General features: G+C 45.7%; 1 protein-coding gene across 2 annotated transcripts; it reads right to left on the reverse strand.

Annotated features, from left to right (window-relative positions):
* Positions 1-6,953: 6,953 nt before the first annotated feature.
* LOC127586139 (myosin light chain 1, skeletal muscle isoform) lies at positions 6,954-24,064 on the reverse strand. Of its 2 annotated transcripts, none has more exons than XM_052044008.1 (7): positions 23,939-24,064; positions 15,734-15,761; positions 13,021-13,164; positions 12,714-12,887; positions 9,271-9,348; positions 9,121-9,163; positions 6,954-7,247 (listed from the first exon to the last, which is right to left on the reverse strand). In XM_052044008.1, the coding sequence occupies exons 1-6, from the start codon at positions 24,062-24,064 to the stop codon at positions 9,135-9,137; spliced, it is 579 nt and encodes a 192-aa protein (XP_051899968.1). In that variant the 3' UTR covers positions 6,954-7,247; positions 9,121-9,134. The 2 variants fall into 2 exon arrangements, with proteins under 2 accessions (XP_051899968.1, XP_051900023.1); XM_052044063.1 differs by lacking the exons at positions 15,734-15,761; positions 23,939-24,064 and adding exons at positions 15,878-15,902; positions 15,994-16,321.
* Between the last annotated feature and the right edge of the window lie 174 nt (positions 24,065-24,238).

Consider the following 24,238-nt stretch of genomic DNA (forward strand, 5'->3'; position numbering starts at 1 on the left):
CTCTGCACTGCAAGACCAGGGTTCAATCCTGACCTCGGGCTCCATGTGGAGTTTGTACATTCTCTTGTGTGGATTTCCTCTGGGTGCTTGGGTTTCCTCCCCCATCCCAAAGATGTGCAGGTTGATATGTTAATTGTAAATTGCTCCTAGTGTGTAGGTGAAAGATAGAATTTGGGAGGAGTTGATGAGAATGTGGGGAAAATAAAAAGAAATGGGATTAATGTAGGATTGGTGTCAATGGGTGGTTGATGGTTGGTGTGGACTCCATGCTGTATGGCTTTATGACTCTGAGACTTCTTCAGTTCTGACAATCCCAAGCCCACCCTCTACCACCAATTCGGTATAATTTGCAACTTAAAAATTGTGCTTTTGATTCCCAAGTCTCAATTGTTAAATGCCATACAAGGACTAGGGTTTTCTTAATAAATGCAGGGCATATTGACTGGTATTGTAGCGTTTAACAGCGTAACCTGCTTTTCTCTCTAAAAGTTCTTACCAGTCCTGGAGACATAATTACAACCCAGTGTTCATTCCAACAGAATCTCACACTGTATCTTACAGCTTCAATATTAAGCATTGCTGCGTAAAGTAAACTCATATTATTTGTGAATCTTGCATACTTGTGAGTGTTGCGATATGATAAAACCTTTTTAAGTAGTGAGTAGTTAGGGTCTGGAATGCACTGACCATCTTCCAGAACAGAGCAAATCCAATTACATTAACTACAGCAGGGTCTACCTCTGACTGCCACAGGGAAAGTCATTGCCAGGGTCCTCCTGAAGAGCTGCTCCCTGAACTGCAGTGTAGATTCCATCCATGTAGTTGCGCAGATGATATGATCTTCACCACGTGACAACTCCAAGAAAAATGTTGGGAGCTGCATCAACACTATTGATTTCACAAAAGCCTTTTATTCTGTGAGTTGAGAGTCTCTCATCTCCAACACTGAGGCCCCCATCACATTCTCTCTGCAACCTATATAGTTCATCTTCCCAACACTAGACTACCAGAACAAATACTTTAGTCCAAGCAAACTTGGGAAGACCAGGCATAGACTAGGCAACCATTTTGCCGAGCACCTGCGCTCTTTCTGCAATGGCCATCTTGAGTTCCTGGTTCTGAGCCATTTTAATTCCCTCTCCCATTCCCACACCGAAATATTTGTCCTCGGCCTCCTCCACTGCCATGGTGAGGCCCAATGCACACTAGAGGAACAACACCTCATATTCTCCCTGGGTAGTCTACAACCCAATGGTATGAACATTGAATTCTCCAATTTCAGGGAACCTGCTCCTGCTCTGTTCCTTTCTCACTCCTTCTGATCCACCCAGATTCTCTCATACACTCCCTTCTTTCCAACCCCCACCCCCAGCCCCCTGTTACCCAGTTTCTTTCCCCTCCTTTATCTAGTTCCAGTCACCACCCTCATTTCTTATCAGATTCCATAGCCTACAGGCCTTTTCCAGTTATCACATCCCAGCCTCTGTCTCTATCTCCACCCCTCCCTCCCTCACCAGACTCCATCTGCCCATCAACCCTTCCTCACCTACATCCAATTAACACTTGCTAGCTCCTGCCTCCCCCTCCCCCTCACCTCTTTACACTAGATATCTCCCCTCTGCACTCTTAGTCCTGATGCAAGGTCTTGACCCAAAACTTTGCCTATACCTCCACAGATGCTGCCTGACCAGGTGAGTTCCTCCAGCAGTCTGTTTTTTAATCTATTTCAAGTTCTGACATGGATAACCAGGCAGACAAAGATTCAAGGATGGTCTCAAAGCCTCCTTGAAAGAAGTGTGGCAACCCATTGACTCCATGACCACTCAAGTTGGAGAAGGAGTATTTGCGATGGTATTAAGAATCTTGAGGACATGGACATGGATGTCCTGCTTAAGTATCAGAAGGAGTGCACCATTTCTCAAACTATTTACTTATATGCCCTATTAAGCAGCTATGGAAAGGTCTTAGGGTCCCACCCTGGCCTCATCAGCCACCTCAGAGCCCACAAAACTGGTATAGAAGCAAGTCATCCATCATCCTGAGGGACTTCCTAAGAAGAAGAGCCATTGCCGACAGGAGTAGTGGATTCAGTAGTGGACTGCAGCATTCAACAGTATTCAAAGTACTTGCAGAGCTATGGGAAGAACGGCAAGGGAGTGGGATAAGCTGGATAGCTCTTACAGAGAGCTAGTATAAACTCAATGGGTCAAATAGCCTTCTGCGCTGTCACCATTCTGTGATTATGTTGGGAAAGACCCTAAAATTATCCAGAACCTGCGGAACCTTAATACTTCCAATGAAACATTTATTTCTACTTTTACAATTAAGAAAATCTATTATTTACAACCATTTGCTGTAAAATGGCAACCAAGCCTTCCTGCATGGAATGATCCAAGATGGTTACTGGAGGAGGTGATATTGCTATCCCCATTCGGACACCACTCTTGTTGCCCCTTCCTCCTCAAGCCACAGAGTCATTACTTGAAATTAATTATATTTGAGGTAATGGCACATATGATTCAATGAAACCATGTATACTGATAATCAGACATGGGAAAAAGGTGTCACAATTGCAGTGGGGCCTGTGAATTGTATTTTGAAATGTTTTAATGCATATGCCACAGATGGAAGCAACCTTCTTTGTCTTCATATTTTGTTGCATGAAAAATATCCCAGTTGAGCATTATCTTTCTTTGGAGAGCAGTTATGGGATGAGGATGATCATTTAGACAGGGGGCAAAATGGTCTCCTCAGCTTCCAAAATATCCACATCACCCTGTTCTGTCCCACCCACTGCAATCCCCTCTACTAGTAGGTATCTGTGCAGGTCGAGTATTGTGAGAGCTTAACGGCTAATTACAAAAACGTTGCTTTTGAAATTTACAAGCTATGGTGATAACAGGGCCCAAGTTATTGTGTTTAGTATTGGTATTAAAACTATTAAAGTCAGTGTGTAAATTTTTAAAAGTACTCTGTTCTCAACACCTCCTGCCCTTGTTGTTTATAGATCAAAACTTTTAGGTAGTGGTTAAATTCAAATAATAATACTGACAGGGAAAATTAATGCTTCACCTACATTAGTGAACAAGATCTAACCAGACTCAGTCTCAATGTGCTGCTATAAGTTTTGCAAATTTCAAAATCTAAATTTTCTTTCTTTGGAAATGTACCTTTCTTAGTGGCTTTCTAAGTGTTTCCTTAATTGATTTTATCATTCCCCTCTATGTGTTGCACAACATGGGCGCATGTTGTGTAATTCACCAGCCACCCAGACAACACAACTCTACTCAGGTTGTAAAATGCATAGCAGAACTATAGTTTCCTTCAGGTTGACAGCTCATTGGCTAAAGTCCACACAATTCCAACTAACTCAATTCAAATTCAGTGTAGAACAGGTATTTCTGTGGAGGACGTCATTGACCAGATAAAATTTTCCTACTTTTTGTGAGTGGGGCATGCTTAGGCAATGGTTCACACTGTTAGGAGATGACACCTGAAAATGGAGCAGCTTGGCTGCAGGAGCATCCACAACATCACCACTCTTCAGCACTGCAGCTAAGAGATTGACAGATCCTACAGCCTTTTTGGTATCCAGAGCTTTGAGCTATTATTTGACATTATGTGAAGTGAATCACATAGGTGATTTTGTTTTAACATTAGTCTTACAGGGATATGGACATCACATTTATTACATCTCCCTGATTACCCTTGAAAGGTGGGGTTAATCCCTTTGTTGAACCACTGCAGCCCTTCTGGTGAAGGTGCTCCCACACTGCTATTGGGGAGGGAGGGCATGGATGATGGAGAACAGGCAATATATTTCAAAGAGGCTGTGTGACTTGGAGAGAAACCTGCAGCTGCTGCTCTGTCCCTGCATCTCCTGCCCTTCTTGCTCATGGTGTTAGATGTCGCGTGTTTGGGAAGTGCTGTTGAGTGAGTAACTGCAAGGCATTTTGCAAACAGTGTGCACTGCAGTCACTGTGCACCACTGATCAATATTCAGGGTGGTGGATGAGGTGCCAATCAAATGGTCTGCTTTGTCCTGGATATAATTGAGGTTTTTGAATGTTGTTGGAGCTGTAATCATCCAGGCAAGTGAAAGTATTCCATCACACTCTTGACCCACACCTTATAGAAAGTGGAAAGGCTTTGGGGTGTCAGGAGTGAGTCACTTGCTCTGGTAGCACATGCTCATTGTGCTTCCTTGATCCTGGCACAGCAGAGCAACAGAAAACTCTTCACTACTGGAGCGTTTTTGCACAAGAGGGTTGTTGATAACTGAAGGCAAGTTATCTTAGTCCCAGCCCATCACTGCATAAGTTCCTCAGGTCTGTGCCCTCACCACAGCCAGAAAATAATGATGTTCCCTCCATTAGAAGGACAGATGGGATTTTTACTGATGATTGTAGTATGCAGTTCAGGAAATGAAGCAGCCCATACCTACATGCAGCAACATCTGAATATCATTCAGGTCATTAGATAGTAAATAGTATTCACCTCTGGACAGCATCTGTCTGCAACAGGAGGGACCTTAACCACCTCTCCTTGATGTTCAACAGCATTACTATTGCCAAACTAACCTCACTACATCCCCAACACACCCAGCATCCTCCCAGAGGACACTAAAGACAAGAAAACATAACCATAGCCACACCATATTCTGTTCCAAAAGCAGAAGTTGGGTACTCTGTCAGGAATAATTCACTTCCTGACTAGTGAATGAATTAAAAAAAGACTGGGGGACAAAATTGCAGTTGCTTGGGTTGGGTGAGGATTGAGATCAAATATTCGGACTGGAAATTGGTGGTGCTGAGTAAAAAGAGGATTCAGCTGGCTTTCATTTGGTGTACACAGTACTAGGGTGGTTTTGTGAGGTTAAGACAGTGTTGGAGTTGGTTGTGTTCAAGAGTTAGGGTTCAAGGTTCAGGAGTCATAGGGGCAGGGGATCTGGGAGATTGATTCAACAGGGCCACAGCCTGCAGGTGGGGAATGCTCAGGACTAAGGAGTTTAAGTTGATCAGTGGTGTCTGTTTGATGGGTGATGTCTAAATACAGATTTGGGTGAACATCCCAGCTCACATTTGTCATCTTCACAGGAGATGGTCACCCTGTTATAGGAAGGATGTCATTAAGCCGGAAAGAGTGCAAAGAAGATTTACAAGGATGCTGTCAGGACTCGAGGGCCTGAGTTATAGGGAGAGGCTAAGCAGGCTAGGATGTTATTCCTTGGAACATAGGAGACTGATAGAGGTGTATAAAACCATGAGGGGCATAGATATAGGGTGAATGCATACAATCTTTTTCCCAGGGAAAGGGAACCAAAAATTACAGGGCATAGGTTTAAGGTGAGAAGGGAAAAATTTAAAAGGGACCTGAGGGGCAACATCTTCACACAGAGGATGGTGTGTACATGGAATGAGCTGCCAGAGGAAGTAGTTGAGGCAGGTACATTAATGACACTTAAAAGACATTTTGATAAGTACATGGATAAGGGGTTTAGAGGGATATGGGCCAGATACTTGGTGTGCACCTTGGTTGGCATAGACGAGTTGGGCCGAAGGGCTTGTTTCCATGCTGTATTACTCTGTGACTCTATGACCAGGCCAGAGTTGAAGGAGATAAAGGAAAAGATCAGCTTATTGAGAAAGGACCTCACCTATGGACCCTCACCATAGATCGTGCAGTGCAGGGGGATTCTAGGTTCAGGTGGGACTAAAACCATACCAGGGCATTATGTCTATGCCTACCTGTTACTTACAGTGAATCATTGTATTACTATCAGCAATAATAGGAATCCAAGTGTTACTATTGGTAACTCACTGAAATTACCCCAATAACTACCAATTATTTTTGGAGACATACTGTGCCCAGTTCTGCATCCCTGTACCATCTTTAATTCCCCCTCTTCTACTCCTGGGTTTCCTATCTTCCCAGGTCACCCAACAGTTGACGAAATGAAACCACAAGCAAGACCACACAATGGCAAGTGATATTACCATTGTTAGATGAAGGCTGCTACTTTAACTGATGTCACATGCTCAGGTAAAGCAATCAGATTGTTTCTGGATAAGTTGAAGATTTTGCACTTTAACTGAGAACAAGGAATGAAGGGAGCAAACTTCCCATAATAGCAGATCCTGATTGTGAGTGTCAGGAAAAACGGCAGCACACTACCCAGTGCTCCTTGAAAAGTTAATGCAGTCAATGTCCAACATTTTATTTGTAATTTTTTTGTAGTAATTATGAATTAATTTACGTATTTATCCTGGGCCCAGTATACAGATACAACCATGAAGAAGGCACAGCAGCATCTCTTCTTTTGGAAGTTTAAGGAGATTCAGCATTTATCGAAGCTTCTGACAAACTTCTACAGATGTACAGTGGAAAGCATTCTGACTGGTTGCATGATATGGAAACTCCAATGCACAGAAACACAAGAGGCTACAGAGAGTGGTGGATTCAGCCAGTTCCATTAAGTTACAGCTCTCCCCACCATCAAGGGCATCTATAAGAGGTGATGTCTCAGAAAGGCAACATCCATCATCAGGGACCCCCACCATATGGGCCATTCCCTCTTTTCATTGCTGCCATCAGGCAGGAGGTACAAAAGCCTGAAGACCTACACCTCAAGGTTCAACAACGGCTTCTTCCCCACTGCCATCAGGTTCTTGAGCTGACCTAAAAACCTTAATTCTATCTCACTATTTTTTTCTCTCTTTCAATCTTGTACTAGTGTCATTATGTTGATTTTGTTGTTTATTTTGCACAGATGTAATTTATGTTAATTCAAGTTTATGTCAACTTTTGTTTTTCCTCATCTTGTAACGTACTGTGCTGCTGCTGCAAAAAGCTAATTTTCATGGCCTTTATACACTATATGTATGCCTATGACAATAAACTTGAACTTGAAGACTGCCCAATGTGGAAGATATAACATGGACGATACAATCAGAGACTGACCACGGAGCCTTTATTGGATGCTGACTTCCGCGTGCACTTTCCAACCGTGTCAAACATCGTGGACAAGCTAAGTAGCTTTATCCATTGGGTTTGGTACCAAAAATATCAAGTTCTTGTTTTCTTTTTCCCCTTTTGTTGGTTGAAATATAGTCCATTGGATACGTAGAAAAAACAAAGTGGTTCTTGTGCAGCCTTGAAGGAGAACTATTGCACTGATGGGACAGTTCCAGGATGGGATACCTTGGCTGTGTCAGGTGTTCAGCGACTTAGAACCATATGCACCAATTCTGGAAAAGCAATACCAGTACAAAGAATGTGAGCAAAGTGTAAAATCCAAGCAGTACAGAATGTACTTAAAAAAAACTTGACGAACATGCCACTTATTTCTAAAAGCATTGATTTCAGGAGTTTTTAAACATTCATATCTTCTCCCACCTTAATCCTTCAGCCCCTCTAACACCACCTCCCTACCATTCTGCCCCTCCTCCCTGATAACTGGATCTCCGTGAATGCACTGTGCAGCATCCACAGGATGCACTGTGACAGCTGGACAATGACCTATCCCAAACACATAAACCCCAACATCTAATAAGGACCACAAGCCTTTGGAAACACCACCAGTTCCAATTTCTGCTCCAAAACAGCAAGAGGAGAAAAGAAAAAGGAGCAAGAGTAGGCCATCCCGCCCCTGTCATCCATCAAGATCATGGCTGATCTGCCTCAGTTTCATTTTCCTGCCCTCTCCTCATATCCCTCGATTCCCTTAATGCCTAGAAATCTATCAATCTGTGATTTTAATATAGATTGCCATTCCATCACAATTATTGGCTCAAAATTCGGGAACACCCTCCCAAACCAGAGTCCTTTACTGCCACGAAGGACATGGGGAGCAAGTTCCACACATGGATTGCACCTGCTCACATTCTTGAAGACAGACTATAAATACTGGCCTTGTCTGTGATACCCTTAACCTGTAATGAGCAAGAATACGGCGCAGCCCCTTTAGCCTTACACACATGCTTTTACTTTAAGTAACTTCGATATGACACCCAGCTAAAATTAGGATTGACACTTTTTGCCCAGTTCATTCGGTGACGGGAAAGGAAATTTTTTAATTTTTAAATTTTATTTACAGCGTGGTAACAGGATCTTCCGGCCCAATGAGTCTGTGCCACCCATTTTAAACCCAAATTAACTTACCCATACGTCTTTAGAATGTGGGAGAAACTGGAGCACCCGGAGGAAACCCAAGCAGACACAGGAGAACGTACAAACTCCTTACAGACAGCGACGGGAATCGAAACCCGATCACTGGCCCTGTAATAGCATCGCGCTAACCGCTACGCTACCGTGCCGCCCCAATTTTAAGTTGCTGCTGCAAACATTCAGACATTACCTACTCATATGGGTCCTAAAGCTCAGCACATCATGAAAACCAGCCTCCCCCCCATGACTCTGTCTACACTTAAGCAGCCGACATAATCAAAGATCCCAGACATTCTTTCTCGTCCTCCCTCCCATCGGGCAGGAGATACAAAAGCCTGAAAGCACATACCACCAGGCTCAAGGACAGCTTCCACCCCGCTGTTGGAAGACTATTGAACGGTCCCCTTGTATGATAAGATGGACTCTTGACTTCACAGTCTACCTTGTCATGGCCCTTGCACTTTATTGTTTGCTTGCATTGTACTTTCTCTGTAACTGTAACACTTTATTCTGCATTCTGTTACTGTTTTACCTTGTACTACCTCAATGCACTGATGTGGTGAAATGATCTGTATGGATGGGATGCAAAACAAAGTTTTTCACTGTACCTCAGTACATGTGACAATAATAAACCAATTTATTTACCAAAACTGCTGTGTTCTACATCAAGAAGCTGTAATTTATGCCTGGTTTTGGCTAGAAAAATGACCCACTCCCAAGATCACCCTGAACACACTTGGTACTCCACCCTGAGTTACATTTCTCCCACTCTGCACTTCCTCTTTCTAAAATGTCTCGATAGTAAACCATTGCAATGCAGTAGATGGCTCAGCATCATTTCTGTGCAGTCAATAGGCCACTGGCGAGCAAGCAATAAGGGGAAGTCACAAGTTAGGAACTGTACAAAATGAAACAGACTATGATGCATAAAGACAAATGAAGGAGTGAGCATACCATGGGGATCCCTCTTAGACAGACATGATGTGTTTGACAAAAGCTGAGAAAGAAGATAACAATGAATTAGTAAGATGTGAAAATAGTATACATGAAAAAGCAAAACGAAGTACCAAACTGGGAAATAACTGAGCTCATGCAAGCACATACCCTCATAGTTGATGCAGCCGTTGGCATCTTCCTGTCCTTTCAGCAGCTCTTCCACCTGCTCTTCTGTCAGCTTCTCACCTGGTGCACACACAAAATTTGGTACATCATCCACTCTGTTACATTGGACAATATCCCCTCATGCCCGAACCACCAGTGCACAGTAACTTATTACAGTAGCACTTAACAGAAATATTAACCACCCTAACAACAAACAATCTGCTGGAAGAACTCAGCAGATCGAGCAGCATCTGTGGGAGGAAAAGGAATTATCGATGTTTTGGGTCAAAAGCAGGGTTTCCTTTCCCCCCTACAGATGCTGTTCAACCTGCTGAGTTCTTCCAGCATATTGTTTGTTGCTCCAGATTCCAGCATCTGCAGTCTCTTGTGTCTCCATTAACTACCCCAAACGTGGCACGGTAGTCTAGTGGTTAGCGTAACGCTATTACAGTGCCAGTGACCCGGGTTCAATTCCGGCCGCTATCTGTAAGGAATTTGTATGTTCTCCCCGTGACTGCATGGGTTTCCTCCAGGTGCTCCGGTTTCCTCCCATATTCCAAAGACGTACAGGTTAGGAGCTGTGGGCATGCTATGTTGGCGTCAGAAGCGTGGTGACACTTGCAGGCTGCCCCCCAGCATATTCTCAGTAAGATTCTCAAAAAGATGTATTTCTTTCGATGTACACATGACTAATAAATAAATATCTTAAAAATATCTTAATATATGCACACTGGATGTGGAGCCTGGGATGCTAAGCCAGAAAACAAAGGTGTATTCCAGGGATGGGGAAACATCCGACATATCAGGAAACAGTATAAATAAATATCTGCCAAGAGCAAACAGATCATTCCCAGCAAAAACCTCTTGAAACTTTGGTGAGAATTTTGTGTGCCCAAAGAACAGGAGCTCTGAGACTCCCGAGTACAGCCACACAACAGTCCATCAGTATCTGTAAATCAGGTTAATTCCAGGTGTGCTACGTAGAACAATGCTTCACATAATTGCACAACACTCTCGTTCCATACTACCTACATTCCTCTGCACACCGTATGCTGTTTTCTCACAGCCATAGGTCGCCAGCACTACTACGTACTGTCCAACACACCCACATACTGCTTCATCACCATCCTATTCTGCCCCACTATGCCTGGCCCAAGTCCTCATATTGTTACAACACTGCTTCCACACTGTCTAAATATTGCTCCCCCATTCAAGTGAACAATATGAATGATTTGGATGAGAATGTAGGTGGCATGGTTAGTAAGTTTGTGGACGACACCAAAATTGGTAGTTCAGTGGACAGTGAAGAAGGTTCTCTAAGGTGCAACGGGGAAAGTGGTCCAAGGAATGGCAGATGGAATTTAACTTGGACAAGTATGAAGTGATGTACTTTGGGAAGTTAAACCAGGGTAGGATTTATACAGAGAATGACAGGGCCCTGGGGAGTGTTGTTGAACAGAGATTTAGGGGTACAAGTACATAGTTCCCTGAAAGTGGCAAAGCAGGTAGAAAGGGTGGTGAAGAAGGTGCACATCATGCTCGTCTTCATTGGCCAAGGCATTAAGTACAAGAATTGGGATGTCATGTTACAGTTAGAACATTACAGAACAGGGAGAAGCCCTTCGGCCCACAACATCTGCACCGAATATGATGCCAAATTAAACTAACTCCCTTCTGCCTGTACGTGACCAATATCCTTGCATTCCCTGCATATTCATATGTCTACCTAACAGCCTCTTAAACATTACTGTCATATCTGCCTCCACCATCACCCCTGCAGCCCATTCCGGGCACCCACCACTCTCTGTGTGAAAACCTTGCCTCGTACATATTTTCCCCTCTCACCTTAAATGCATCTCCTCTACTACTTGACATTTCTACCCTGGGAAAAAGATTCTGATTGTCTACCCTATCCATGCCTCTCATAATTTTATGAACTTCACACAAAGATTAGTTGGTACCTGGAATGAGCTGCAAGAGTAACGATATTTAAGCCCGCTAAGGATTTTGCAAGTTTTAATGAGGTCACCGCTCATATTTATATATTTCTTATTCAATCACCTTCCTTACCCAGCAGATTCCAGCATCTACAGTGTCTTGTTTCCACATGACCTTCCAGTCTCTGTCTCTAACTCCCCTCCACCAACCACCACCCCCCCCCCCCCCCAGCTCCATCTGCTCCCTTTTTTCTCTCTTTATCTGTCTCTACCTATCGGCCAACAGCTACTGTCTCCCGACTCCATCCCTTCCTCTCCCTCCTCACCTGGTTCCACCTAATGCCTGCCAGAGCCTTCCTCACCCCTCGCTCTCACCTCTTAATACTGGCTATCTCCCCTCTACACTATCTGTCCTGATGCATGGTCTCAACCCGAAATGTCAACCATCCCTTTGCCTCCACAGGTACTGCCTAATCTGCTGAGTTCCTCTGGCAGTCTGTTTTTTGGCTGTCCATCCACGTTGTTGCATTACTCCAGTTGTGCGTGTCCAATCTTGCTCAATGACCTCCCCCTCCCCTTGGGACCTTATCAAAGGCCGTCTGAAAATGCAAGTACACCGCATCCATTAATTCCTCCTCACCCAATCTAATAGATACACCCTCAAAGAACTTCAGATTTGTCAAACATGAATTATTTTTCCTTGATTTATGTTGACTCTGCTCACTCATAATTTTTTTTGAATGTCGTCGTCACATCCCATATTATAAATTCCACTGTTTCCCAATGCCCAACATCAGGTTACCGGGTTGATCATCTGCAGTTTTTTCTCTTGCTCCTTTCTTAAAATGTGAGGTCATATTTGCTACCCTCCAACTCACAGAAATAATTCCTGAAACTGTAGAGTCTTGGAAGATGATGACCTTAACACCTCCACAGCCAGCTCTTTCAAAACTCTGCCATGTAGGTTACGGGTTCCTTGAGATTAATTTCCAGGCTCATTAATCTCTGTGGGAGTATTGCTTTACATTCAATGATCCTGTCTGCCTGTTCCAATGTGTATTAAAAATTACATACACTTGTGCCAGGAACAGGGAGTATTTTTCCTTACTTTGCCAAGATTCTTCCCTTGAGCAACACTTACCAGGCAGTAGGCACCTGCTCATTTGTGGGATTTTGTTGTAGATTAACTGGGCAAATTAACCCAATAGTGACTACAAATAATCCATCTGCTGTGAGACTGTGTAGTCTCATACGGCCACGTAAGTGCACGTCCGCACATATAGAAAGCCAGTTACGTTCCAGATTCAGCCAAAGTGCCTCAATGCAAAATTCATTGGCAACACAACTGTGTTCAAACAGTGACAGTAAACAGCGGTGGAAGAATCTCTATATAGAATTTTAAAAAATTATCCTCCTATGCTTTCAAATTCCACTTTGCTTGAATGACTTTTGCTTTTATAGTTTAATAACAGTTAATGCTTCAACATTGTAGATGGGTGCCTGCCTTACCCAGTGTGGCCAGAACGTGGCGAAGTTCAGCGCCCATCACTGTGCCATTGCCTTCCTTGTCGAAGACGCGCAGACCCTCAACAAAGTCCTCATAGGATCCCTGGTCCTTGTTGTTAGCCATGGTCTGAAGCATGGGAAGAAACTGGTCAAAATCAATGCTTTTGTTGGCCATCTCTAAAGGAGGAAACATCAAAATAAATGATTACAAATAATCAGATCATGGCCATGAGGATATATGATTTTGCAGAATCAACATTACACAACATGGGAGACCATTCATCCCATCCATCCTGTCCAGGAGACCTACCCTCTGCACTGGGGTCACTCAGAATCTTTTTCACTTCAGCATTAGTTGGATTCTGGCCAAGAGCCCTCATGACATCTGCAACCTGGCCGTAGGTGATCTTGGAATTACCAGTCCTGTCAAACAGGAGGAAAGCCTCCTTGAAGTCTAAAGGGTAGAAAACACGACAACACATAAAACAGGATGAGTAAGATTGGAAAGAGTACATTGAGCCTTGACTACACTAAAATCACTGGTCAAGCGCCACCCTGTACAATCCAAATCTAGACTGATGATTAAGAATCATTATATCAGCCGCGGTTGTTAACAAGGCGTCTGGTGTATTGGCCTTCATTAGTCAGGGGATTGAGTTCAAGAGCCACGAGGTAATGTTGCAGCTCTATAGACCTCTGGTTAGACCACACTTAGAATATCGTGTTCAGTTCTGGTCACCTCATTATAGGAAGGATGTGTAAGCTTTAGAAAGGGTGCAGAGGAGATTTACCAGGATACTACCTGGATTGGAGAGCATGTATTATGAGGATAGGTTGAGCGAGCTAGGGCTTTTCTCTTTGGAGCGAAGGAGCATGAGAGATGACCTGATAGAGGTGTACAAGATGATGAGAGGCATAGATCGAGTGGACAGCCAAAGACTTTTTCCCAGGGCGAAATGGCTAACACGAGGGGGCATAATTTTAAGGTGATTGGAGGAAAGTACAGGGGGAATATCAGAGGTACTTTTTTTTTTACACAGAGGGTGGTGGGTGCATGGAATGCACTGCCAGGGGTGCTGGTAGAGGCAGATACTTTGAGAGACTCTTAGATAGGCACACGGATGATAAAAAATTGGAGGGGTATATGGGAGGGAATGGTTAGATTGATCTTAGAGTAGGTTAAAAGGTTGGCACAATATTGTGGGCCAAAGGGCTATAATGTTCTATATTTTAATGCCACAGAAAGCAGAAATACACACTGAAACTGGGGGCATCAGAGGGAATGTTTGGTACATATTCAATGCAGACGTACATCACTAACATGCTCGTATTCATGAATCCAATTTTAAGGGCAAGTTTATCTCCACCTGCCCTTCTGGTGAGGGGCAGAGTTGAAGTGGCTAGCACTTAGAGGGAAATTCCACCATCAGCAGAAGGCCAAGTGTGGATCTCTCAAAAATACACAGGTGTTTTTGGGTTGAGCACTGACTGGCTGAAACTGACCCGCAACGCTTGAGGTACCTTCTTCGTTAAACTACGATGTTGCCCAGTAATCCAGCCTTCTATTTCTTACTGAACAGCAAAAAAGTGCAGTTGCTGGATGAAAGGTCATTGACTTTAACTGCTTGTTGACACAGATGCTGCCTGACACTCTTGTACAAGCCTATACCAGCTCTCAGAACAATCTGATTTCCCCACTTGTTTTCTTGTAATTCATTCTCTCACACGTGCCGACCAAGACCCATCCCCAATTCTCCTACCAGCCACCTGTGCTCTCTGTTATTCACCAACCCACACATCTCTGGAATATGGGAGGAAACCAGAGCACTGGTTGAGCCAGGAACAGTGACATAAATACAGGTGTTCAGGAAAGGGCATAGTTCATGGGTTCAGCTCCTGTCATGTAAGGCAGTTTCTGTGCTACTCATCACCACACCCAGGGAACCAATGTGTCCCCCTCCCACTCCCCCACCCTTTCAATGTTGCTGAGCATCTCAACATTTCCATTGCTAAAGTTTCCACCAAGAGCAGAGGTTATAGTTGCTTCACTGGAAATACTGATTAGGGGAAAAGGCTGAGAGAGGAACCAAAGGAACAGTTCCTCAGGGTGCAGGGAAGGTGCAGGTGGCCAGAACACTGTCCCAGCCAGGCCAGCTATGTCACCTGAACATGGTTGCAATTATTATCTTCAAAATGATCAATTCTCCACTTAATGTACTTGTCAGACTTCTATGACAAGTAGTTACTGACAGAACAGTTTGGACCCTCCCACAGTACCAAATGGCTTTAGCGGCAAAAACAGGCCTGTGGCTGGAACAATGACCCTCCCTGCTGTGCGCGCGCGCGCACACACACACACACACACACTCACTTTGCCTGTGGTCCTTGGCATCGGTGCCCAATCACCCTTCTTTTGTAATAATGCATAAATAACCACAAACACACCCGCCCCGACACACCGACATCTCAGAGCCCCTGCCCACAGATACCCACCGACCCCCACCACCACCACCACATACACACAGTGCAGATCTTCCACACTCAACACAGACAATCTCCCTAACAAGCGTTCTCACAGATGGGCAGTGCCCTCCCCACCCTACAGACGGGCAATTTCCCCCTCCCCACCCACAGACCTTCCACACCCATGGACAGGCAGACCCCAACCCGCCACCCACAGACAGGCAGAGACCACCCGCTCACTGACAGCAATACCCACCCACTCACAGACCCTCCACAGCCACAGATGGGCAGTGCCCACTCAACCACCCATAGACCCTCCACACCCACCCACCCACAGACTCTCCACTTCCACAGACAGGCAGAGCCCACCACCCCGCCCCCCTCCCCGCCACCACAGAGGAGCAGAGACCGCCCACCCACAGACAGACGGGCAGTGCCCATCCACACACCCCGCCCACCCCTCACTCCCCCACTGCCACCCCCACGCCCGGTCCAGGGCTATGACCGCCCGCTGCGCCGGCCTGCCGGAGCGGGGTGCGGTGCGGGGGTCCGCTGCTCACCTTCCTGCTGCTCCGCACTGAACTCGATCTGAAAGAGAGAGAGAGAGGCAGAGGTTTGGAGCGGTGGAGAGGGAGCCCGAGCCGGGGGCAGAGCGGGCGGGGGTTGGGGGGCAGCCCCCGGCCCGGGACCCCGGCCTCACTTACCGGCAAGCTCGTCTGCTGAGAACGACTGCAAGAGAAGAAGAAAACAGAGGTTGGACACATTGCAAATGCAGCGGGAGGGGGGCAGTGAATGTGCGGAGGGCAGCGGCGCGACCCACCATGGTTGGAGCGGCGAGCGGCGAACGGCGAACAGCGAGCGGCGCTGAGCTCTTCCCACGGATGGAGCTACCGCTTCCCGGCGCCCGGTCTCTTATTGCCCGCGGTCGGTGACGGGGCAGCGGATCGGGTGTCGCCGCGGCTCGGCCCTCCCCCTCCGGCCGAGTTCTTTAACTTTCTTAGGGCAGGAGCAGCGCGCCTGAAATATCCGGCCGGCCTATTTTGGGAGCGCGGAATTCGAGGCAAGGAGTCTGCAGCATGTCAGCACTTTCCTGGGAACGTCCCACCGTTGGTCTGCGCGCCATGTGCTCCCTGCTGTAAAAGGAGCTTTGGTATTTTTATTATGCAGTTATTGATGTCTGGGGAATGGGACAGGTGCAACACGGGAGACCAGCCAGGGTGGCAGTGTGCACTGGGGGGAGGTATGCACAGGCTGCAGTGGGATATGGACAGGCTAAGTGATTGGGTGAGGTCAGGACCCGTGGAACCTCATGATACAAAAGCAGAAGGGTCTGCAGTATCGAATCCCTTTCCACAGTCAAGGCTCCTCTCGCCACCGGACGCTTAGCACCCTGACGTTGGGTAATAACGTTTCACTGGTGAAACGTTTGGGGTTGAAACATTAGTTGACATTTTGTAGGTGAATGAACCCTGAATATGGATATATGGATTGTGTAACTGTATAATTTTTGAATAAAATAAGTTTTTTTGGAAATACATTTTTTTAAATAGTAAGAGATTGGAAGGTTTGAATGGAGCTCTGTGCCCCGTACAAATGTACAAATAGAAGAGCACTTAAAAGATCAAGGTAATCAAGCAAAGTCAACATGGTTTTGTGAAAAGGGAAATTATGTTCAACCAATTTATTGGAGATTGTTAAGGATTCAACATATGGATAAAGGGGATGTCAGTGATCGTACTGTACTTCTATTTCCAGATGGCATTTGTTAAGGTGCCACATCAGAGCTAATTGCAAAAAACAAAAGCTCATGTTGCAGGAGGTAACACATTGGCATTAATAGAAGGATGGCAGGAGAACAGAAAATGGTGACACAAGTGTGCCTTTATCTGACTGGCGAGATGTATCAAGTAGTGATGGGACATCAACTTCGTGGACCCAAGGGCTGTTCCTGTGCTGGACTGTTCTATGTTCTAATGTTTCACTATTGGATGAAGAGATCATGGTGTAGGAGGTGCATTAGGTGCTGGCAGACCTGCAGATGCCTCAGTCTTCTCCTGTCTCTGCCTCATCCTCCAGCCCAACAACCCATCAACATTTGGTGCTCTTGCTCTCCGGTGCAATTCCCAGCTCTCCCTATTTCACCAATGGGTGAAAATGCCTCGATCTGCCATATCCATACTAAAGCCTTCCAACGCTCCTCTCACATATGTAAGCTGCTCCTTAAAATATAATTCTTTAACTATGCTTTTTATTGCCTCTTCGAAAAGCTCATCATGCACTCAATATCAAATTTTAATTGATGCAGCTCAGTGGAGGACACTGGAATGTTTTAACTCATTAAAGACACTATATAAAAATGTTATACAGTCATAGAGCTATACAGCATAGACACAGGCCCTTCGGCTCATTGCGTTTAGACTGACTATCATGCCCACCTATACTAATCCGACTTGCCTGCATTAATTCCATATCCCTCTATGCCCTGCTCATTCAAGTAGCTGTCCAGATGCCTCTTAAATGTTGTTACCTGGCAGCTCATCCCAGATACCAACTATTTGTGTAAAAAATTTACCCCTCAGATCCTCTTGAAACCTCCTCCCCCTAACCAATGTTTTGTACAACTGTAACATGAGGTCCCAACTCTTATGCTCAAAGTTGTCCTATAAAGACTACAGAACTGGACAACATCCCAGCTACAGTACTGAAGCCCTGCACTTCAGAACTAGCTGCACCTCTGTTCACAAAAGGCAAGACAAATCTGATCTGGCTGATTGCCATCCAATCATTATTCTCTGAACACACTAACCATTGGGCGCCCATCCATATTAATCCCGTCTTCCTGCACTTGGCCCATAGCCTTCTATGCCTAGACACTTCTTAAATGCTGTCAGTGACTCTACTTACACCACTTTCTGTGGCATTGCATTCCAGGTACGCACCGTTCTGACTGAAAAAGATCCTCCTCAGATCCCCTCTAAATTGCTAATCCCTTACCCTAAATCTATGTCCTCTAGTTTTATCTACTTCTGACAAGTTTCCTGCAGTCTACCCTATCTATACCCCACATAATTTTATATACCTCAATCATGCCCCCTCTTAACCTCCGCTCCGAGAACAGACCCAGCCTCTCCAGTCTCTCCTCATAACGGAAACACTCCATCCCAGGCAACGTCCTGGTGAAATTCCGCTGTACCCTCTCCAGCACGATCACATCTTTCCTATAGTGTGGTTAAGAGTGAAGTGGCACTTCCTCACTAATGACCTCCTCAAAGATGCCCAGTTTGAGTTTTGTCAGGAACACTCAGCTCCAGACCGCCACAGGTGAGGTGACTGGCTGCCCTTAACATCAAGGCAGCATTTGACTGAGGGTGGCATCATGAAGCTTAGCACCATCCAGGACAAAACATCACTTGATTGGCACCTCATCAAATATCCCAAACATTCAGTCCCTCTACCACTGGTGCACAGTGACTGCAGTGTGTACCACCTACAAAATGCTGTGCAGTTTCTCACCCAGGCTACTCCGGTAGCACCTCCCAAATCTGCGATCTCTTTCACTAAGAAGGGCAAAGACAGCAGATGCACAGGAACACCACCCCCTGCAGCATCCCCTCCAAGCCACACACCATCCTGATCAGTCTTCCATTTCACTGGGTCTAAATCCAGGAACTCCCTCCCCGGCAGAACTGTGGGAGTACCTACACTAGAAGGATTGTAGTATATCAAGGCAACAATGCACCACCATCTTCTCAAGGGCTATTGGGGTTAGGACATAAATACTGATCTTGCTAGTTACTCCCAAATCCCAGAAATGAATATAAAAAAGTTAAACTTATACCATTACCAGAAATTTGTCAAGGAATCTGTGAGCATCTACACCCCAAGTTTAACACTGCATTCAATTAAATGCCAAAGATTTACGTATGATTTATGGCAGAGAGAACGGGCATTTCCCCACATGTACGATATGATATGTGTGATGCAAATGTTCTACACTAATCTTTTAGCCCCCTTCTTCATCAAAACTGAACAACATATTTGCCATCCTTTCCCCTAAAGTATTTGCCTGGCTTTCCTTTAAACACATTTATGCTGCTCATTTCAACTGTTCCAGATTCTAATCAACTTTATGCTAAAGTAGTGACTCTAAATTCCTTGGAGATGACAAGGAATACAGATGCTGGAATCTGGATCAAAAATATATTGCTGGAAGAATTCAGTGGGTCAATAGTATCAGTGGGGGCAAAGGGCTAGTTGACATCTGGGGTCAAGACCCTACACCAGTCCTGATGCTGGGTCTCAACTTTAAATATTGACCGTCCCTTTGCCTCATTAGGTGCTGCTTGACCTGCTGAGTTCTTCCAGCAGTTCGTTCTCTGAATTCCTTCTGCATTAATTAATAACCATTTTTGTGATTCCTAATTTTGGACGTGCCTACAAATGGGAACATCTCCTCCACATCTATCTAAACAAACACTTCTTAATTTTACAGATATTTTTCAAGTGACACCTCAGTCTTTTCTGTTATGGTTAGAGGAACAATATCTTTCACGGCTGTAACCTGTAGGTTCTGATAAGGTCCCTGTTAATCTTCTCTAGGGTCTCCATATCGAGGATGACATGCATTATTCTAACCACAGTCTGAGCACAGTTCAAGACAACCTTTGCCCAACTTCCCCATCTGTTCATCTATGTAGTATCTCCATAACTCATAAATCTATTGGGTGTCCCAGACTGTTAATCAGGTGTTTCTATGTTACATCTTCTGGTAAAAATTCAAATATCTTTTTTAATACTAATACTAAGCTATTTGCTGAATTGTCCTGTTTACCTTTCTGTCGATGAATGAATTTTCTTATGAATATTAATATTTATAATAACATCAAAGAGGTTTCCTGCTCTGGAAGACTGACTCCACATCTGGATTTCTGCTACACTTTTAGTGTGTGACTGGAGTACGGTGTAAGTACAGTATTGAACTCATGTAGGGTTTTGAGCTAGGCTTCACTTGTTGCGGAGAGTGACTTATCTTGTAATTTCAGTCTGAAAGTGGAATTAGGAATTTTCTGATGCTGAACGAGGACCAGGAGGGAGTTTCAACCTGTTTGGTTTCATGACCTGTTTTGGCCTTGGCACTTGGGTATATGCCAAGGGTTTGGTGTTGGAATGAAGCTGGGAATGATTGTTGCCAAGTTTGCCAGGGGATACAGAGGGGGGTGAGGTGGAGGATGTGGGCTGGGTTGATACTGATTATGACAGGTTTCTCTGAGGTCTGGCAAGCAAAATGCTTTGATTACCTTGGTGTCCAACAATTCAGCAAGCACAAAAGCTCACCAAAAGTGTGGTTGCACTGTTTGAGATCCAGTGTTCAGTAATGTTTCATTTGGAAAGGTTGTGAGGGAGAGGGAGAATTTACATTATTTTTTCCTGTTGTTTAAATTACCACAGATTAATTATTCATTCACCCAACATTCATGTGACTGTGGGAAAGCCTCACTCTGCCCTTTTGATCCATTGATCAGTGGCCACTACCTCTCGCAGGATTTTACAGTGTCTGCAACTTGATGTGACACAGCTGCATTTGCAATGTTCTGTTTCCTTCACAGAGTTCTCAAGAGACCTATTGCAAAGAAGGAATGCACAGGCAGACATTACTATCAATGAACATTCAGCAAAACCCAAACAAGTCACAAGGAACATCGCATAGTCACTGAAAAAAATGAAGCTTCCATTGAAGAAGGTAATGTTGTGTCAGTTAGTGATAACAGGTGGATTTGTCGGTAATTGCTTAATATTCTGAAAGCAATCACAGAAGTGCAAAGTATTGAAAATTGTTATGTTGGCATGCTGTAACCAACCTGGGGAAAATTAAAATATTTTAATTTCACAATCATTTATAATGTTCGGGCAAATCAAGAATAAACAAATGAGCCCAGAGAGGGAGAGATCAGCAGTGTGGATCTCTGAGGGAAAGTGTAAAGGGATATCCTGTGGTATGTGGAACATCTGTTGGCAAGAGTAGAGACAAAGGCAGGGCTATCTCAGGCCTTTGCTGCCCTACCTGTGGGACACAGTTCACCTCTAGCTGCATACGTAGAGATGGGACAAGGGCGCTCTGTGATCCTCCTGGCTGCATTGAAGACTCAACGCTGCAGTCTACAAGAGGACAAGAGACTGCAGATGCTAGAATATGTAGGCAACAAAATAATCTGCTGGAAGGACTCCACGGGTCGTGCAGCACCCATGGAGTCAGGACTTGGGGTGGTGGGGGGGGGGGGGGAAGAGAGGAAAAATGGCCAGTATATGGAAGTGCAAGGTAGGGGTGGGACCACTTGGGGAGGGGAATGAAGGGAAGTTGGAGAGAGTTAGTGGTTCTTCCTTACACAAAGCCCTTTGAATCCTCCGTATACCCCCTTCCAGCCCACCTGTGACAAGCTCCATCAGACTGCTCTTGGAATCTCCCTCACACAGACTCCTCAAAGACCCCACAGACCCTTTCAGAGCCCTTTCATTTACCCCTCAGTGCCCCCTTGCATTACCACCCAGAGCCATTTCTTATATATAGTCCCCTGAGAAATACAGCGTCAGTGCTCCCATATGCACACCCATTCTGGCTGGGTTTAGGGAAGGATGGGTACTCCAGGAATGTGTGTGAGGGGGATCTGGGAGGCATATCTCTGAAGTAGTAAATGTGAAGGGGTTACTGGGGGTATTCGTGAAGGGGCACTGTGGGATATATTTAAAGGGGGACCATTAGGTGTATGTAAGGGGACCGTGGGGTAAATCTGAGGGGATATGGGGTATATGTAAGAGGGACAATGGGATATATGTAAGGGGGACGTGAGGTATATGTAAGTGGGTCTGTGGGGTATTTGTAAGGGGATAATGGGGTATATGTAAGGGGGGACTATGGGGTATGTGAAATAGGGACCTTGGGTATATGTAAGGGGGACATGGGGTATATGTAGGGAAGGGTGTGACGTATATGTAAGGAGAGATGTGGGGTATATGTAAGGGGGACCTGGGGCATATGTAAGGGGGACATGGGGTATGTGAAAGGGGGAAGTATTGGGGTATATGTTAGGGGGAACTATTGGAGTATATGTAAGGGGATAGTGGGGTATATTTAAAGAGGACTGTGGGTATATGTAAGGGGGGACCTGGAGCATATGTAAGGGGGACTGTGGTGTATATGTAACAGGGGAGCTAGGATATATGCAAGGCAGACCATGAGATATATGGGGGGGGGGGCTGGTGGGTTTATGTAAGGGTGGACCATGGGGTATATGTATGAAGGCATTGAGTGGGATGTGAAGGGCGCTCTGAGATATGTTCCAATTACCTTTATGTATTTATATAATTAAACCTCCTAGCGATGCCTCACAGAGCGCACCAAAGACCACACCTATACCCTCTCTGAGTCCCTTTACACATACCCCCTGAATACACGCTAACCAGAGCTCCATACATGTATCCCCACAGCCTGTACTCCCTGAAGCTCCCTTATCCCCCCTCATTGCCCCTTATATTACCTCCCTTAGGGCCTCCGGACACATGCCTCCTCATAGCCCCCTTGCATATACCCTCTTCATCTTACACATCCCCGCTGAACGCCTTGGAACTGCCGTACGTATACCGCCTGCAAGCCCTCTTTCAGATACTCCCCGAAGCCCCTCACACACAACTTCATTGTGAACGGACGTCCACTGGGATCTGGGAAAGTGGTCCCGTTATTTTGGCGCTGAATGATGCCGAGGGGCGGGGTTGGTGGGAGTTTGAGGTGACTTCCGGCTTCCTTCCACTTCACCTCACACTAGGGCAATGTGTTCCTCAGAATGCCGTGAGGCAGGAGCCTCCTGCCGGGATAGACAGTACGGTCAGCGGCCACGGTACCAAGGCGCCAGCTCTCCAAAGAAACCTTGCGCCGGGACAGAATTGCCTGCCTGAACCTCGGTGTGAGGTCAGGGACCTGAGAGTACCTTCGTTCAATGGAAACTGCGGCTGGGGGACGCTGTGTTAATATCAGTGCTCATGATCTTAATAGCATGCGAAATGCAAAGTTAAAGGTGAATCTGGCTGAGGACACAAGACGGATTCCTGGACCACACTTAAATTGTCACCCATCGTATTTCTGCAGTTCGGGAGAAGGTCTGCTGAGGATCACTGTCCGTGCGGAGATCGGTTCAGTACAGAGACAAACTCTAGTCAGTCTCTGAGTGAGAGCTACTACTTAGGGGAACGGCCGGGAGCCCGGCACATTCCCGGGATTGCCCTTTTAAAGCGACGACGTCTTAATTGTAACATTAGCTGGCACGCCCGGGTGTCGCTCCCATATTTGGCAATATCTCTGCCGCAGGTTTCTGTGTCCCGGCTCACTCTGCGGAGGGCGGGGTGCGGGGGCTGGTGATAATTTAGGCTTTGGGGCTCCCAGGATCCACGAGAAATAGTCACCATGCTGACATTTTCCACCGCGAAGCGTTACAACGTGCTCCTTCAAGAACAAACGTTGTACAAATTAGACCGGCATTCTAACTTCCAAAACAAAACGCTTCCAAGAGTTATTACCCGGGGCAGATATAAGGCAGCCGCGGTCAATAACCTCACGTCAAGTCTCGTTTGGTACTCGTTCATTCTCAAAGCATGCACACACTGAGGATATCTCGCATGATCTTCCTCGGGCAGGAGCCTGGTCACTGGGCTAAAAATGCAAAGCCAAGCCTCTCCATCACTTCCCAGCCGCCGATTTTGTGCTAGAACGTACCCACCTTGACCGAGGACAGGTCGATGGCCGGCGCCTTTGGTTTAGCGGGCTCGGGAGCGGGAGCGGGAGCGGGAGCGGGAGCTGGCGCCGCAGCAGCAGCCGGCTTCTTGACGTCTTTCTTGGGTGCCATTTGGGATGTAGTTGGTGCAGAGTGCGGCCGTGTGGAGGTAATGAAAGGCTGTCGGCGTGGAGCGGGGCAGAGTCTGCCTGTGCGCTGGGGTATTTATGCCCCTTACCGATAAGACAAACTTGTCACATGCGCTCGATTGGACAGTGGACAGGAAGGGAGATAATCTGCCCGGAC

The sequence above is a fragment of the Pristis pectinata genome, chromosome 1, assembly GCF_009764475.1.
Source record: "Pristis pectinata isolate sPriPec2 chromosome 1, sPriPec2.1.pri, whole genome shotgun sequence".
Classification (NCBI taxonomy): domain Eukaryota; kingdom Metazoa; phylum Chordata; class Chondrichthyes; order Rhinopristiformes; family Pristidae; genus Pristis; species Pristis pectinata.